The following is a 17386-nucleotide window of genomic DNA, read 5'->3' on the forward strand; positions in this document are numbered from 1 at the left end:
CAGCTTACTAAATACAGCTCAACATAAAATCACTGCCATCTGTTCCCATGCAGTCCCTATGCTGTCAGCACACATGTCCCTAGTCAGGTCTCAGAGGCCCCGAGGCGAGAGGCCCTACACAAAGGTCATGCTTGTTTTGAGCTCGTGATGTTTAAGACGCCAGCCAAAGGGAAAGGCAAGAAGGGAGAACGGGCAACAGAAAACAAAATCAAACACATACTCAGTTTTAGTATGTTTAATAGACTTCACAGACTACAGATGCCACAAGCCAACGTCAAACTAAGGGTACAGGAAGAGTACAAAAACCCTTTTGCTGAAAGATGAGAAGTGACAGTGAAAGGAAGTATCAGCAAAGGTGCTTTCAGAGGGATGCTGACGGAGAGGGTTGAACCTCAACGCTCTGATGGAAAGGCTTGCTTCAAAGTGAACATTACAAAGATTATCTCTTCACATTGTTGGTGGGTCCCATATTCAAAGAGGCAGGAGAACAAGGGTGAGCCATCTGGCCCAACCCCCATGTACTGCAGGTCTGAATAAGCACACAGGCCTTTGAAGAGGATACTTGGTTTTGTCCAGCGTGCTGGATTTAAAGGGCTTTTGTTGAGGTAAATTCCTAAATCTCTTCGACCCTTTGGGTCTGTAGGATGAGCATAGAGCAACCAACTATCTTGGCATCCGGCATCGGGGGGAGGTGGGAAGGCAGTAACACTTCCATGACATCCAGAAGGAGGTTCCACTAGCATTTCAACCCGCTGGCCTCCCTCAAAGTCCACCCCGTGGTTGTAGCTGACAGCCTGGATTCTGGCTCCCCTGCTGCTCCTTGCATTGCAGTAGAGGACCCTCCTGCCACAGGTGTGCACCTCTGCTACCTGGCACTCCACTGCACTTTCCTCCCCCACAAAGTTCCCCATCTCCCACGTGGTCCCGTGGTCAGAGCTGATGAAGCAGAAGGCATGAGGGGTGGGGTGTTGCTTAGGGTCCAAGATCCGATAGGCATAGGCAGGAATCACAAGGCTCCGGGCCTTGTTGAGCAGTTGCAATCCATGACCCGGCCCCACTGCAAAAGTGGCCCAGTTCTTGTACTCGGTGCTAATGGTACTGTTGGTGACGTCCTGGGCAGTGCTCCAGGTGCGTCCTTGGTCCATGCTAGTGACGTAGCAGAGACGTACCAGGTTGATCTTTGTCCTGAGCTGATGCTGCTCAGAGATCTTTCCTGGGACAGCTATGAAAAACAGGATCAGTTTTCCTGAGATCTCATCATAAACAGGACAGGGATTCATAGATCGGTGGTCTTTCAGCTGCGCACTAACAATGGTCTCCATACTATTCCACTGCCAGGGCCCGTGTGAAGGGAGACAAGAATTAAACAGACCATTACAAATAGATCCACGTTACAGTGTGAGGATGCCTGGATAAAAGTTACAGAAGAACATGAGAAGAACAGAAGATAAGCAAGTTAGTGGATAGAGCAAGAAATGGGAAGACAATATCCTGGCATCGCCAAATGCAAGTGAAAATTATTTTGATGACATGATGCACATGCACTTCACCAAACAGGTGGGTTATGTCCTTTTTGATTACTACTCACGGAGGAGCTGATAGCTCTGTATCTCAATGTAGCTAGAGTCTGATAACATTGTTTAAAAATCTACAGTAGCTGAACTTCCAGAAATTCTCACAAATGTATATACACATATGACACACAGACATGCCCAGCGGTCAGACTGTGCTGGTACAGACACTGCGCTGTGCCAGTGCTCCTTAGGAAGTCAGCTAGATAACCGAGCCTTTTTCAACTATCCTGGATGCTTACAAATTCCTTTCCATTCAGACTCCTATTCCTCCAGTTTGATCCGTGTGTGAATGGGTATTCCAGCCAACACCGAGGCACTTTGCTAGAGCTGACTGCATGGCTTTACACACTCTGGTGTGGAAATTTGGACCCTGAGTTGTCTGACATAGAAATTAGGTTGCAGAGCAGGTATAACTACCCTCCAAGCCTTGTCTGTCTTTAAATGAATAGCACATAACACAATCACATTTCTAAATTAACATTGCCGTTAGAAGATTATTCCTACATAGCGTTGTTGGCTTGGTAAAAGAAGCAATAGTTTCCAGTAAGATTATACTAAATTAGCTTTTCTACCTTAAAATGATTACCCTTTTTTTGGTCATGTCTTACCTTTTTTTGAATATTTAATATTTCCATTTTAAGGAACTCTAGCATGTGAACACAAATTACTAAGTTTATGACCAACAGAGCCCTACTTAACTGAATTACAGCGGGTTACACAAGATGTTAACTGAATGGTATTACACTGCAGGTGCACTGAGAGGCTGCTTCTGCTAGGCAGACTCTATCTGTTAGGAGTCTATAATCCAAGACAACCAGTCACCAATGAAGGATTGGAATAGAAAAACATTCCTCCCCCTTCAAGATATTAATGCATTTGCAAATACAAAAAATGATTCTAAATAGAGTACCAACACCTCAGTCACCCAGCAAGATAACTATTAATAATGACTGGTAGATTAGCAAGGTAGCCATTTCACTGGCACAGACAAATCAGACAACACCCTTCTACATGGGGAGACTAGCTGCTCTCAATTGTCTTTTAAACTAAAAATTAGTCCTAAGAAAATAATCACTTATTGCTAATTCACTCCTCCCCATCCCTATGGCACTCCCCATTTCTGCCTCTCATCCACATCTTTGCTGTTGCAACAGGACTTTTGTCCCATCTCTCTATCTGCCTCCCCAGATCTGCAACGATGGGTCAAAGCCATCCACAGAAAATCTGCTGCACCTGCCCCACTTTAGTCCCTCCAACAGTTGCCCAATCATTGGGTTGAATCCCAGTAGTTATAACGACACACACATTACTCATAGGCAGATTTGTCTGCTGTAAGTGGGGAGAAGGAGAAGCTGCCCTCTCCCTACAGTGAGAGAGCAAACACATGCAACTCAGCTGGGGACAGGCAAGCAGTACAGGTGGACAGTCTCCCCCATTTTCTCCCCACACTGGTACCTGAACATGGTGCGTGGTTGGGTCATACACGCCTCTGCGCATTGATAGTAGCTTGGCATGTTCATCCACCACATCCTCTCGCTCCTCAGCAAATGCCAGGATGATGCTAAAACGCGGCAGGTAGAGCAGGGCTGGAATTCGATAGCTCCAGGTACTGTTCTGGAACAATGTTTCTTGCTCCAAGACAGGAAACGAAGCCATTGTGCTAGGGGGACAAAGACAAAACACATTGTATTTTGACCCACCCTTAGCCCAGCAAAATCCCACAGAGCAGACTCCGTTGCTTTTTGCCCCCCCCCTACTCGGTGAGGCCTGTTCTACATTGAAACAATTCCTGCTACTTTCAGCTTTGCCTTTTTCTTGTGCTTTTCCAAAGAGAATCGTTGCATACTAGCTGGCAACACAGACCAAACTTACAGGAGCAGCCTGGTTGATCTTGCTGGAGTGATGTAAGGTAAGCACACTGAATACAATTAATGAAAAAGCTGTCTGTGGTTTGTTTTTTCTCTTTAATTAAATTCACAGGCTGGGGCTTTTGTGGGTTTGAGTTGTAATTCAGAAGACTGTTGATAATAAAACATAGTATTTTCCCTCAAACACCATTACTGTCTTTGTTGATGGCGTTTCCAAAACCCAGCACAGAACTTCTGCTTTGCCAAATATGAGCTTAAAACCTCACTTAAATGACACACTATGGCAAACCCTGACCCCAGCTGGACCCCTATATGAGGGTGAAAAAAGAAAGAGAACACCCCTTCCCTTGAAAGATTAAAAAACAGTTTGAATGGTGTTTCATTGCATTAGGTGGGATCTGTGGCCAGGCAAAAACCTTGTCATCTGTACAGTGACTTAAAAGCAGCATTAGAGAGGAAGGCAAACATGACAGGGCATTTAGGGAAACTGCCTCTATGTAACAGCTCTGTGCTATGCTCCCCCCCCCCCCGCCCCCCCAGTCTCTCTTCCTCTCCTCAGACCCACTTAGCCCTCAGCCCTTTTGCACCAAGCCTCTCCTGTGAATTCATTCACCCTGGTAAAAACCCAGTGGCTTGGAGGAATTGTGTCTGAGAAGAGGGGAAAAAAAGGGAAAAAAAAATCTCTGATATGGTGTACCAGAAACTGACGTTCTGAATATCCTCTGCCCAAGGGGGGGAACACAACAAAAAATATGTTAAAAATCAAGTCTTAGATCTCTGACGCATTGAGTGGGTAGGATGGCAGGGAGAAGATGACAATACACTATGAGTAAGAAATTCAAATGCCTCCTACCTCAGCTGAGGCAAGACTTGCTGCACTCTTCATTAAGGATTCTCCTATTTACCTAAATCTTGGAAAGCGCTATAGTGGCTATTGGCCATGTATCAGATCCTTGGTTTTGAAGGCTGTCTTGATAACTCAGGACCAGATGGAAGCAACCTGAAGATTGCTTATGCAGCTGCAGAGTGCATGTACCTACCTGGAGAATAGTTTTTACTCTTGCATCTTGCAAAATAGAAGATTCTATTAGCCAGCCCAACTAACAGACTTGATTAGCAATATCCATCTCCTCCCCGCTGCCCCTTCACCCCGTGCTGATTACCTAGTTAGGACAGCACAGATATTTTGAGTTCATCCTTCTCAAACACGACCATCACACCATGCTCTGTCCAGATCCATAGCTAGGCAGCAAGTATTCAAATATTCCTTGCTTTCACCTTCCAGATGCTAAAAATATCAGTGAGATTTTTTAACTCATGGCACTGATCAAAAGGGTCTGAACTGCACCGTTTTAGCTAAAGCCAGCTGTACAGACCCCAGCAAATCACAGCCCCATTGCCACTCAGATGCAAAGCCACTGGAGACAGATGTCTGTCTGCAAAGGTTAGCTGCTCCCTCCTCACAGTCACTGATGATACGGCAGTCTGAGAAAAGGCAGCAGCACTGCTACTATACAGAAATGTTACCAGAATTTGATCACATCCATGCAACAACATGAAGAAAATAGGAAGACCTTCCTAGAACAAATAACTGTGCTGTTCACTACTTACCAGCATGGGTCTGGCTATTTATACAGACCACAGCCGTGGTTGTGTTCTCAAGGCTCCTGAAACAGAAACTCACTAGAGCGCCTCCAGACTATTTAAAGGGAGATTATTTAAGGGAGATTAGTCAGCCTGTCTAGTGCAGCACAGGTTCCCTAGCATTTCTGCTCATGATGCCATTCTGATATTGCAATCCTGCTTCAGGGCAGGGCAAGAGGGAAGGAAAAGAAAAAGAAAACAAGGTGGGTGGGGGGACATCTGGGCTGCCCTACAAAGCCCCTGATACAAAGCCAAGAGACCAGTAGCTGTGCTGCAGCCTACTGCACCTGGGTCCCTCCTGTATGAGCCTGTCATCTGAAGACATCTCTGCCCATGCTCTTATCCCCGCCATGAGATGCTCAGTGTGGGTGTCACAACACTCTTCTCTTCCTCTCATTGCATTGGGGATTGAGGGAAGGTGGGATGTTAAAAGGCTGGGAATAGCTGCCATAGAAACAAGACTGAGGTTCCTGGACACAGCACCCGCAACTATAAACAAGGAAAATACTAGAACCAAGTGACTCTTCCATCTATTCAGAGACTAAACAGGGATGTGTGTGAGTGTGTGTGTACACATATACACACATTTGTATATACACTCCCTACACAGTGTGGGTATTATGTCTGTATGCATATATATACACATACACACTATGTATCCATCTGCAGAGAAACACTTCCCTCCTTTTTTAAACATATTTAAAGTCAGTATTCAGCTTCTTCTACCTTCTCCCTTGCGGAGCAGAAATTGAGTCACAACAGTTTGAGTTTCACACAGAGTCAAAAATCTTTAAATAAGCTTAAAGTTCTTAATATATATATATTTATAGAAAATAGTGCTGCTTTAGTTACTTCTCCAGCCAACTGAAAGGAATCAGTTTTTCTCTTATCTCTACTAATTTTCAAAGGCAAAACCACTAGGTACACCCTCCTGAATAAAAGAGAAGTAAAAATAGCAGATCATTGACAGGACAGCAAATTGTCAACGGGACAGCCATATGAAGGGCGTTCAAATGCTCATACTCTAGCACTGCAGGAATTCAGATCATATACAACAGTCCCTCCGAGGTTAAATTGCCAAGGGAGGGATGCGTATGTCCTTGATGCCTCTTTGTTCCTAAGCCCTACTGAAATAGCAATGGCTGGCCTGCAAGGAAGAAGATGGTGGTAGTGTTGCAGCCAGCATAACCTAAGGACATTGGTAAAACAAAGTTTGTAGACCATGGCAATATCTTTTGAAAGAACAAGAGCCATAACTGGAAAAAAAGCCAAACTTCTGGGAACACAAAGGTCTGAAACACAAGCAGGAGACTGGAGAGCTGTCCACAGACAACAATTGTTCAGACCTCTATCAATTCAGTCACTTTGGAGAGAAAAGTTAGCTGTACTTTTGTGAAGTAAAGAGTGATAAAGGGCAAGTGAGTTGATGTGGTAGTGTTTTCCTAGGAGACAAAGAGGTAGCCAGAAACCTATTTCCAGATGACAGAGATGCTAGTGAGGTGAAGGGAAATGCATCATGTAGCCACTAAGCCAGTATTCCCTTCTGTGTGTTGGAATTTACTGGAGTTTTGAATGTTTCCCAGGCTTATCCTTACAGTGTCCTGTTCAGGGTGACTGATGTTTACCTGCAATTCCTCTTCAAGGCAGCAAGGAAGCTACTGCACTGAGATCCAGTACCTCACCTCCTAGCAGAACTGGGCAGGCAGAGAGAAAGACAGGCATGAATGGAAACACATAAAAGGAGTGAGTGAAATTGGAGGAAACCATTACTCATAGTTTGCAAGTTATATAGCTGTAATGGTTTCCAAAGCAGAGACTGTTTCCAGCACACCAGAAGAGTCAAAAGAAATAACAGTTATCAATAATTGACTATGATGGATCTGATGTCTGGAAGGAGCCCAAACTGCAGTAAGGGATAGGTTCTGGTAGACACCAGGAGAGGGTACTTTTCCTTTCACTTCTGTCCTTCAAGGCAACTCACATGGACTTGTCTATAGAGCAGGATGAGACCTTGCGTGTTTATTTGCTGTAACCATCTCCAAGAAAAGTGACTAAAAAGGATAACATTTCCACTGGCCTCAGATTCTGTAAAAACCTGTCCTTAACATGTTCAGATCCAAGCTGAAATGACGGTATGTCTTTAAAAACAAACCAGCTGAAATGAGGTAATGTGCTGAACTTTATCCTTTAGTCCCCATCAAGACTGGTCTGTGCAGGAGGCAGCTTGTTCTTGGAATTCAGATAGATCCAAAAAAACCAAATGAACCTGTTCAGGGAGGTTTTGGGAAGGAGAAAAAAGAAAAAAAAAAAAAAAAGCCCGAAACCAAACCAACCAACCAAAAAAACAACCTTGTAAGAGTCAACTAAGTGTTATGTGTTATGCTGAAATACATTTGTTGTTTTGAATTTCCATTGGGATATTGCACAGAGTGAGGCCAGTAGTAGCCACATTCCAGTTGTATAGGACTATGAAATAGTAGACCCAGTTTGCTCCTAGAATACTTGCTACACAGCATATTCCTGTGTTGAAGCCTTTCCTCCTAGCTCAACAGTGCGACGGTGCCTGTTTCTGCCGAAGTCCTGCATCACAGCACCCCACCTCCTGCCTTGTTATGCCCCTAGACCAGATCCTAGACCAAATGTAGGCTATGGGATTTCTTAACAAGCCGGACAGCGCACATTTATTTAGCCCAATAAATGACCCCCAATGTAAAGTCAGAAAGGAGAGTTGTGAGCCAGACTTGTCAAACAACAAACAAACATTCAAATTCACAGCTGAAAGGGCACAAAACTGAGATACTTTAATCCAGCAGCCGATTGGATTAAACTTTTTAACCACACTAGAAACAGAAAGTTTTTCTTGTGGTAAAAACGTCATACCAAATTACAAGTGGGTTTTCAGCCTCCCCAGCACATGCTTTCCTAAACAATCAAGTTCTGATTTTAAAACGTTGTGGCTCAGCCTGGCAGTAGCTCCTGTGCCATAAAGTGCAGGTTCTCTTAGCACTAGAGAGGAATTACACGAAGCAGCAACATTTTTCTTAGCATATATTTGGTGGAAGAATACACAAACTTCACTCCTACTTGAACCTACAAAATTTTGTATTTACAGTTTTAGTTCCTAGAAGTGTCTACTGTTATGAAAAAGTTGGTTTAAAAAAAAAAAAAAGAAAAAAAAGAAAACAAATACCTCTTTCACTCTTGTCTCCTGGAAGTCACGTCAAAGGGGAAAAAAAACAATGACCAAAACAAAACAAACCAAAAAGCACTTCTATTGGATTAGATAAAAGGGAGGCTCACTCTTTCCAACTAGTCTCCAACCTGCAAAATTATTTATATTGGCAGCAATGTCAGCTGTCTTGGATCCCCAAGAAAAGCTAGCAGCCGGCGTGTATGCACAGGCTTACATTTAAATAGCAAGCCTGTTTTGCATATAAGGGGAGGTTCCACATGAGCTGGACAAGCTCTAAGGAAAGACTTTTAAAGTATCATAGTAATTAAACAGCATATTTCTACCTACATGGATTTGCAACACTGTGGAACAGCTATTGTTTCTAATGGTTATACAATTCAGCGTGCTGTCTTATTTCTTGGTCCTCTTGTCCCCTTGTGCTAAGGAGAGGCAAGTTAAAGTCCCTCTGGTTCCCAGCACATGGACTCCCAGTGCTTCCTCTCAGAGTGCTCCTGAGCTCTGGGAAAGTTTGCCAAAAGAACTCAGAAAATAGTTATAACCAGCAGGCGATAGTGCTGTGATAATCTGACATATTCCTCCACTGGCTCTACGTACCTCCAATCCATCAGCACACTGTTTCTGAATGAAGAAATGGGTTAATACAGGAGTCCCCAGGCAGTGGCACAGCAATGACATGCTGGTGCACCCAGATGCAACTCCCAGCAGCCTCTGTGGAGGCGTTCCCAGAGCCAAACTAGCCCAGCAGCTGCAGTCAATGAGCTAATGGGGAGAGTCAGGCAGAGGAACATAGGGGATAATACTCATAGGAGCCTAGGGTCACAGCTGAGGAAGAAGAGGACAGCATCCCCCCTTCTCCCAGCTGTGCCCTGGCTGGCTTAGAGGCAGCACCTGCAGCTGCTGGGGGTACCCAAGCAGATGATTTCACGACTACCTTGTGCTACTGATCTAATGTGCTGCTGCTGCAGAGATGACCTTTCCTATCCCATTCCTTGCTGTGTCTCTTGCTTTCCCCTGTTCCCTACTGTGTTTCCACTGCTGCCATTACTGCTTCTTGTCTTTGAAGTGATCTGAAAAAATGAAGACAGCAATCCTGCAAACAAATCTTGCTAGTAATGAAAAAGGAGGAAGAAAAGTCTCCTCATTTGATGGTAGTTGTGGTTGATCTATGCCAGGCAAATAGGCAGCTGGAAAGGTGTGGATTTATAACCAACCAACTGAATTAATGTAATGCTTCTGTATTACTCATTCCTCTCTCTTGAGCAACCCTGTATCCCTTCTTGTGCCAGCACTGATGCTCATCTTACTTTGGCAAGCTATCAGAGTATGTCAGTCTGACAGAAAACTAATCTGGGGGGGAAGGGGGTGGGGCGGTGGAAAAGCGAACAATTTTCTGCTAGGTCATTGTCCTAGACTGCATCAGCAAGAGTCAAACAAGGAGCAGGATCTGCAATAGGAGAGGAAGTAGGAGCATGAAGCTGTTAACAGGTAGAGCAGACTCACTTTACAAACCACACCCCGTGTTTACAAACCTTGCCTAGCTGGGCCAGTAAAGTATGACCTTAACTGAGACACACAAAAGAAGCCTGAAGGCATTTGCATCTCGATGCTTTACCTGAAATGAAACAACAGTCAATGCGTACCTGAAATGAAACAACAGTCAATACGAGGAAAAGTCCCTCCAGAAACAATGGTATTGACACCCACCAGATAATAACGTTTAACAATGACTCCTGGAGAAAATCAAGAGTGAAGTAAAACAGAAGCAGTTAAGGAAGAGAGACACTGAAGAGGCTGCTAAGTCAGAGGCTGCTAAGTCACAGTCTGCCAGAAAGCCAGACATGAATGATTGCTTTGTGGATTTCTTCCTTTTTTCTGTGCCCTGGCTAACAGCAGAGTTACTCAGGTGGTGTTCTGAGTCACACACTTTGCTTCTGCAGCCAGACAACCCATAAACACTTGTTTGTTTAATAAAAATTACCTTGCCCAGCTGTAGCTTAACACTGGTTGTCCATCTCTTCTTGAAGTGGGAAGTCCCAAAAGTGGTTTGCTGTGGTGGCAATGGCCCCCTGCTCTGTGTTGGCAGTATGCACATGGCAGAGTCACTGTGCCTCTGGCCGCCTCCCATCTCCCCTTATCATTTCTTCCTCCCCAGGCAAGGCCCCCATCTTCCTCTGCAGCCAGCTGGGGTGCCCTGCCCTTGGCCCCTTCCCCAGGGCAGCTATCAGACAAGGCCGTGCAGACATTAACAGCCTAGAATGGCTAAAACTGCTCCCGAGATGAAGAAAGCACTGCCTGCTCCTGTTGTGAGGCCAGTCTGGGTGAACCCCAGTGCCTGTGCAGGACAGCCACACAGTCAACACGTCGGCACCCTGTGGTGCTTCCCCTGCATGGCCACTGCTGAGCACTGCCAGGTCTCCGGCACTGCTCTCCAGACACCAGCCCATACCACAGTCCTCGTATCTGCAAAAAAACCTCCTTCCTGATACAAGGAAAAAGTGCTTTTTCTAAACAGCATGTTGTGTGCTGCAACTATTTTACAAAACCGTTCCTTGCTAACTATCAAAAATGAATGTCTCAGTGCAGACATGGTAGGTTCCATCCTTCCTCTTTCCTTTTGGTATAAATCAAAATCAGTGTCACCAGTGAAGTTTAAAACGAGTATAGGTCTGAGGAGAATCAAGCTCTTCTATTGTTCCACGCTTACTTCATTGCCCTTATATCTGATTGTTGTAACGAAAACGTTTTTAAAAAGGTTAAAAAATGCAAATGGGGTGTGTGGGTGCATTAATAAGAGGATATAAAAATAATGCAGAAGATAATATAACGACAGAATACGGAACAATGGAGCATTCGTATTTGGAGGACCATGTTCAATTTCAGGTGCCTCCTCTTAGGAAAAATATAGCAATAGCTGCAAATGAAGGCTAAGAAAAAGATTTGAGAAGCTAATGCTCACGAGCATATGTGAAAAGAAATCAGCAGGAAAACAAGGCAGGTTACATTTAATGAGCGATACCTAGTTCATTAAAAATCATCAATGTCTATTTCCCTTGCAAAATGTTCAAACACGAATCAATTGATTCCTTACACTATCAGAAAGGCAATCCTAGCTCAGGTAATTCAGGATTTTTGCAATGCTATACAGTGTAGCAGCTGTCACCAGGCAGCTGTAGTTAAAATCAAGAGGTCTTCTATGGAGTCAGACCAAGCAAGACAGCAATTACAATTTTGTAAATTTTCAATTAAAACATTATGGGCTGCCCTTCAGACATTAGGGAATATGGTATAATTTGTGCAGAACATAAATCCTACAGACCTGGGGTCTTACTGAAAGTCTGCTCTGTCGTGGGGGGGAAGCCAAAGCAGCAATAATAATAATAAATAATAATAATAATAATAATAAATGTAACATGTAAATCCTAATGGCAGAGCTTTTTGGGAAGCAGGGTTCCCTGGACAAGGAAACATCCACCATTTTCTTTTAATTCCAATTCTAATTAAGGAAATGAGCCTTTGCACACGTTTGAAACCATCACCTCATTATCCTTTATCAGCTGTAAAGGCAACACCAGGTATGAGGAGCAGGTACTCTTTGAGTTTGCACCATTTCACACTCCATTGACTCCAGTTACTTTTGATTTCCACCAGGAGGAGTAAGCAAAGAATCATGCTGTCGGTGTGTCCCAGTAAATAATAGACTTCAACAACTTATTTTTTCTCCTTGTGGAAGGAACTGGGCAAATTCCAAAAAATACTCCCTTGACCCAAAGGGCAGCAACATCACCTCATAGCAGACCTGTAAGCCTTCTGACACTGCATGGTGAGTTGTGGGTTTGTCACAGGGAAGCTTCCTTACTCTCAGAGAGACAATGTCCAATAAACAGCCTGCCTATGACACACATTACACCATTTTCCCACTTACTTCACCCATTTGGAACAGAAGAAAATAAATATGCTTTATTTTTGTAACAAAAGGAATGGCACAATCTATGGGAAGCAAAGGAAGAGAGATGGTGAGACTCACATACAAAAAGGGGATTGTAGAAGCAGGATTTATTTAGCTCTCAAAACAGCAACACTGGGAAGGAGTCACTGGAGCAATTTAATTACTGGAAAATGCAATAAAACTGGAATCCCTTGCTTCACATACTCTGCTGGGACACTCAGATAAGCAAGTCTGAAGCACAAGGCTAGCCAGATTCACCCTGGAGTGACTCTTGCAACAGAGAGGAGCCCAAATTCCAGTGCATCTTTTATTCCCATGTCCTGCTAGCTCACAGACCAGGATTACACAGGTCTGATGGTGACCTTGATTAATCATTACAGGATTCATTGCTGACAGCCCTCCATGCCCAGGCCAGGCCCTCAGCTGATCTAAAGGGACACTGACAGTGGTGATCATGAAGCTATGGTGGCTGACCTCAGATTAACAAAAGCTTCACTCAATGAACAGTTGGCCTTCCAAGGAGTAAGCTGGGCATATGGCCACATTTTAAAAGGAATAGGGTAATGTTGCAACCAATTAAAATACTTTGAGATGAACAAGACACTTGGCAAGTTCAGTGAATTTCAAAAAGGAAAACAAAAAATCAAAGGAAAAACTAACATCAAATTCAGCAGGTGATACGATGCTTTTTGTAAGAGTCATTCAAATGGCAAGCTTGAAAATACCAAGTGAGTTATCCAAGGATCGGGGAAAACTTCTCTCCTAAGTATAGCACTGCACAGGAATTATTGGTTTATTTGACTTCCTTTGATGCTTTGGGCCCTAAACTGCCCACAGAAGAGGAACACTCAAATAATAACAAGAAAGCCCAGTGGAGAGAACAGCAAATATAAGTACAACCTGAATAAGAAATCAAAGTATTTCAAGGGAGAAAATTGTAAAAGGCATTTGTATGAACAGATCCAAAAAGCCTTAAAATAAAACCAGGCTGGCTCTGCTATATCCACCTCAGTGCTCAGGTATGTGAACAGACATGAAATTAAAAAATGGCAACCTAAAAATAGTCATAAACATTTAGGTCTTTTCATCTCAAATGACTGTGAATAATGTAAAGCAAGAGCAGTTTCTCAGCCAGTGGGCCTTAAAAGTGTAAGTAAATACAATTTACTGTTTCCTCTTTTTTGGGTTTAGAGATTTGGACCAAACTTTTACCCAATTGTTAAAGATTTATATGGGAGGTTTAACAATGCCCTGTCATTAAGCCTTTGGCACAAGCAGTGCAAAGGACGTTCAGGGCATATTTGTACCAACTTATCTGGGTAAAGGGAAGGCTGTTCCTTTAAATTATGTTTGCTGTGACTCTGGAAACTGAGCAAACAAAAGTCTGAGGGAAACTTCACTCTTAAGCAGAACTGACAGAAGGTACAAGCACTGAAGGACAGGGATCTTCTGTAGGACATAACTGCCTGTGGATTCACAACTGAACTGCAAATCTCTACCAACTTGGAGGAGTTTAGTCCAGACTTGTTGGACATGCCTCATCCCAATGGCAAATGAGAGACTGGTTTGGCCCCTGACTGTCAGGTGAGTAAAAACTTATTCTGGGGGGGAATGCTGGAAGAGGAACGGTCTGAGGAAGAAACCTCAGGCCACAAAGGCACAGATCTAGTGCCCGAGAAAGAACCGACAGCTCTACAAGCAAAGTCACATGAAGGAGTCCTGTGCAACCCAGAGCACAGCCATGACACTGTTCAAATCCTGTCTGACAGAGAGGTGAGACACCACTGGCATAGCTTGACAGGCATAAAAACTGCTGCAGGGAGGAAGCCTAGTCAGAAAGGAGACCCAGCCTGCACACAGAACAGGCATTAATGTGACCAACTAAACAGCAAACATCCCCTAAACCAACCAACTGAACTGTGCGTCTTTTTCCAGGGGCAGGACAAGTTGTGATTTTTCCTGGCAAATGTTTATGTGTGATCTTCCCTTAAAAAAATATATAAATTAAATAAAGACAGGAAATATGAAAACCAGCCTGTTCTCTTCCTAACGCCAGGCTGATCCTTCCCCTTAGCTGATCTTTCCTTTCACTCTCAGGAGACAGGTAGCTGTGTATCCAGTGTGGCTGTGAACTCTGTCCAGCAATTATGTATATTTTTAAATGCATAAAGTAAACAGGGACTCAAATTTCCTAAGAACAAGCTAGCTCTTGAGATATTAAACTATCAACAGATTCAACCCTTACAGTGGGGCTGCCACCTCCAGATCTAGTTTAAAGTAGGAAATTGCACTAAAATAACAACAATAAAAAAATTAAAATCTTTCGCTGAACCTGCAAGAAGGACTAATTGGCTGGCATTCATTTTAAGAGATGGACAGAAATTTTGTTCAGGTCTGATTTTCTCCAGACTTGAATTGGGACTGATAAATCCAATCCGCTTTAAGACCAACCGTAAATACAGGAGTATGTGTGAAATGCCACAGTAATTGCCAGAAAAGAAGAGCCCAGAGACAAAGAACCCATTGTCCCACACTGCTATAATTTGGAGAGGTCACTTGCAAGACAATGTAAAATGCTTTAACTATATAACTACCATCATCTGACCCTGAGTATGTGGCCAGTGACTGGGGTTTTCACCCCTTTTGGAAACAGCTGGTTCTATAATTTCCATAGGCAATTTTAATTTTTCACACAATAGTGCCTGGAGGCAAACTATTTCATGTTTCCAAGCAGCACCCCATGGAAGCAGTCCCATTAGGTCTAAAATAAGAAAAACTGACAAGACTTAGTAAAACCTAGAACACTCTAGAAACTTCATCTCCTCCCCACCTTCTCTTCCCTAGCCAAAATCATCTTTGAAACAGATGCCTATGAAATAACAGGTCTAGCAGGTTACTCAATCCACAAAAATTGGACTTTGCTGTTCCAAAAGGGAACAATTCCTGGAACAAGGATCCCTTCTTAGGAGAAATTGCAGCCAGCTCAAATAAAACTTAGGAAGAGCAACAGGGACACTGAGGAGCTAGAAGTCTAGACAAAGTACCTGCTTGTCACTTGGGGACAGAAATGTAGGAAATATCCAAAATAACCAAAAAGGACAGAATACCCAAACTGGTTCATTTTCTCTTTACATTATTGTCCAGAGCTCTTTTGAACCCATCGGGCTATGTCATGTCATGCAAGAGCACTTACACTGAGTTCCTACTCCAAGTAACTCATAAGAAAAAAAGACTATGGAAGAAGTATAGGAATATTCATAACCTATAGTATACCACTCACAGTGTGGAGAGGGGAAACTAAGACTCAGGAAAATCCCTGACGTACTCAAGATTGCCCAGGGAACTGCAGCAGAGCTGAGAAATTACATCTGCTCTGACAGGACCCATCTCACTGCCGCAGCTGTGAGATTCACTACCCTTATCCCAGCCTTCCTCTTTGTGTGCTTAAAAACTGGGGGTGGAGAGGAGGGTAACAATTGCAGCTAGAAGGAAAGGTCTGAAAGGAAAAAGTTTGGCAGTCTTTCACAACACTTGGGTAAAGTGAGCTACAGAGTTATGGTTGAGGAGATCATGTCACTTGTTTGACAAAAGAATGAAGGCTTACTGTGGATGCACATGCAGCCAGAGAGCACCACACGTGCTCCTGTTTTTCTACAGTGTAATGCTGTCTAGTGCTGTAGCTGGAAAACTAGAGGCAAGGGCTGCGGGGTGGGAGGTGGGAGCTTCTGAATGTGGTTGCCTAAGCCCTGAGCTAGTACCCCAGTGCTAGGACAGAGGAGACTGCTCTGCACTGGGAGCTGCCGTCCTGCAAGCTTCCCTTCTGCCAGGGTCCTCCCCTGGGGCTAAAAAGAGCCCTCCTGGAGGGAAGTTTTGTATGACTGATGCTGTTTGCTGCACGGTTTCCAGAGTTGCCTATCAAGTATTTTTCCCGAGTTACTAAAGACACGTGCAGAGTAACAGGCTATAAGAATAGTATCAGCTTATGTCAGGTTTGAAATTAGCTGAAATTAGCTTGATGCAGTTGACAAGGATAGCCTGGCACAGCAGTACTGCAAACCTGCCTGACATTTCCAACCAGTAGAAACCAGTCTAATGGGACTCTGATGTCTTACTGACTTCTGGCTCCCTTGCAGCTACAAATTTGCAAGCAGATTCACCAAAGAGGCACTCTTTGGACCCTCCACCCAATAACCACTGAGGGAAGAAAAACTGAGAGCTCTACTATCCCTTGATCAACAAAATCAGCTGCCTTCTTTCCCTGCTTCTGTATGGAAGCTTTCAAATAAAACCCCCTTTGAGTTCTTAACTTCTTTGCAGTTCAAATAACCACCCATGCTCATTTCTTCCATAACAAGTGTCTCATAAGCAACCAGCAAATCTAGAAATAGAAATGCGTATAATAGTTTTCCCCAAGAGAAGTGCAGGTGTTGTCTGCCCTAGGGACACTAGGCCTGTCTGCTTACTGAGTCTGTCTAGAAAAGCTTCAACCAAGACATCTGTTAACCTCCTCTTCTAAGCATCCTGGCATTACTAAACTTCTCCGCTTTCAGCAAGGCACTATGCCCAGGACATTATTTCTCATACTGTGTTCTTCACTAAACCATTTCATCGCAGACTAGACTTTCTATACCTGAGTCCTTTAATTTTTTAAGTGTAAGCTTTTATGTTGCATGTTCTTTCCATGGCTAGAAGGCTTCAGACAGTCCAAACAGAAGAGAACAAACAAAACAGAACAAGGACTCACAACACCTATGTGCAACCCTGTAAAACAGGAGACATCTCCAGGCAGACTGCTGAGGGTCACGTTGTGTACTTGCATAGTACATTGGTATCTTACGCTTTGAGGCTATGTCCTGAGATTTGCACCTAGCCCTGAGCTGATAGTCATGTACTCCCTCCTAGCCTAGGAGCTGCAGTGATTTGTTTTTTAATTATTCACTTACCTTCCAAGGATAAGCCTGAAAAACCTCAAGCGTTTTAGACCACAGCTACTTAGCAACAATTTCACCAGTATCTTCTAAGCAGAAATAAGGAATGGGATGGCATCAGGAGCAACATTTCATAAGCAGCAGAAAAAAGGAAAGGGGGCTTCCTCTAGAGGCAGGAGTTCTTAGGAGTATAGACAGAGATTTCAGTGATGTCAGAGGAACAGGATGAATTT

General features: G+C 43.7%; 2 protein-coding genes across 7 annotated transcripts in view; one reads left to right on the plus strand and one right to left on the minus strand.

Annotated features, from left to right (window-relative positions):
* Positions 1 to 219: 219 nt before the first annotated feature.
* The window catches only part of NEU2 (neuraminidase 2), a 32701-nt gene continuing 15534 nt past the window's right edge, over positions 220 to 17386 (minus strand). Inside the window, exons 1-4 of one of the 6 annotated variants that reach the window (XM_056357922.1) lie at positions 10258 to 10402; positions 9809 to 9891; positions 3030 to 3234; positions 220 to 1331 (exon numbers count right to left, since the gene is read on the minus strand). In XM_056357922.1, the coding sequence (XP_056213897.1) occupies positions 393 to 1331; positions 3030 to 3230 (1140 nt within the window). In that variant the 5' untranslated portion in view covers positions 3231 to 3234; positions 9809 to 9891; positions 10258 to 10402 and the 3' untranslated portion in view covers positions 220 to 392. The other 5 variants (XM_056357921.1, XM_056357925.1, XM_056357924.1 and 2 more) reach the window with 5 other exon arrangements.
* NGEF (neuronal guanine nucleotide exchange factor) overlaps positions 13621 to 17386 on the plus strand; it is a 51799-nt gene continuing 48033 nt past the window's right edge. Inside the window, exon 1 of the mRNA XM_056357919.1 lies at positions 13621 to 13809. The gene's annotated coding sequence lies outside the window, so the exon portion shown is untranslated. The remainder of the gene's footprint in view (positions 13810 to 17386) is intronic.

Source organism: Falco biarmicus, chromosome 13 (genome assembly GCF_023638135.1).
Source record: "Falco biarmicus isolate bFalBia1 chromosome 13, bFalBia1.pri, whole genome shotgun sequence".
Taxonomy (NCBI): Eukaryota; Metazoa; Chordata; class Aves; order Falconiformes; family Falconidae; genus Falco; species Falco biarmicus.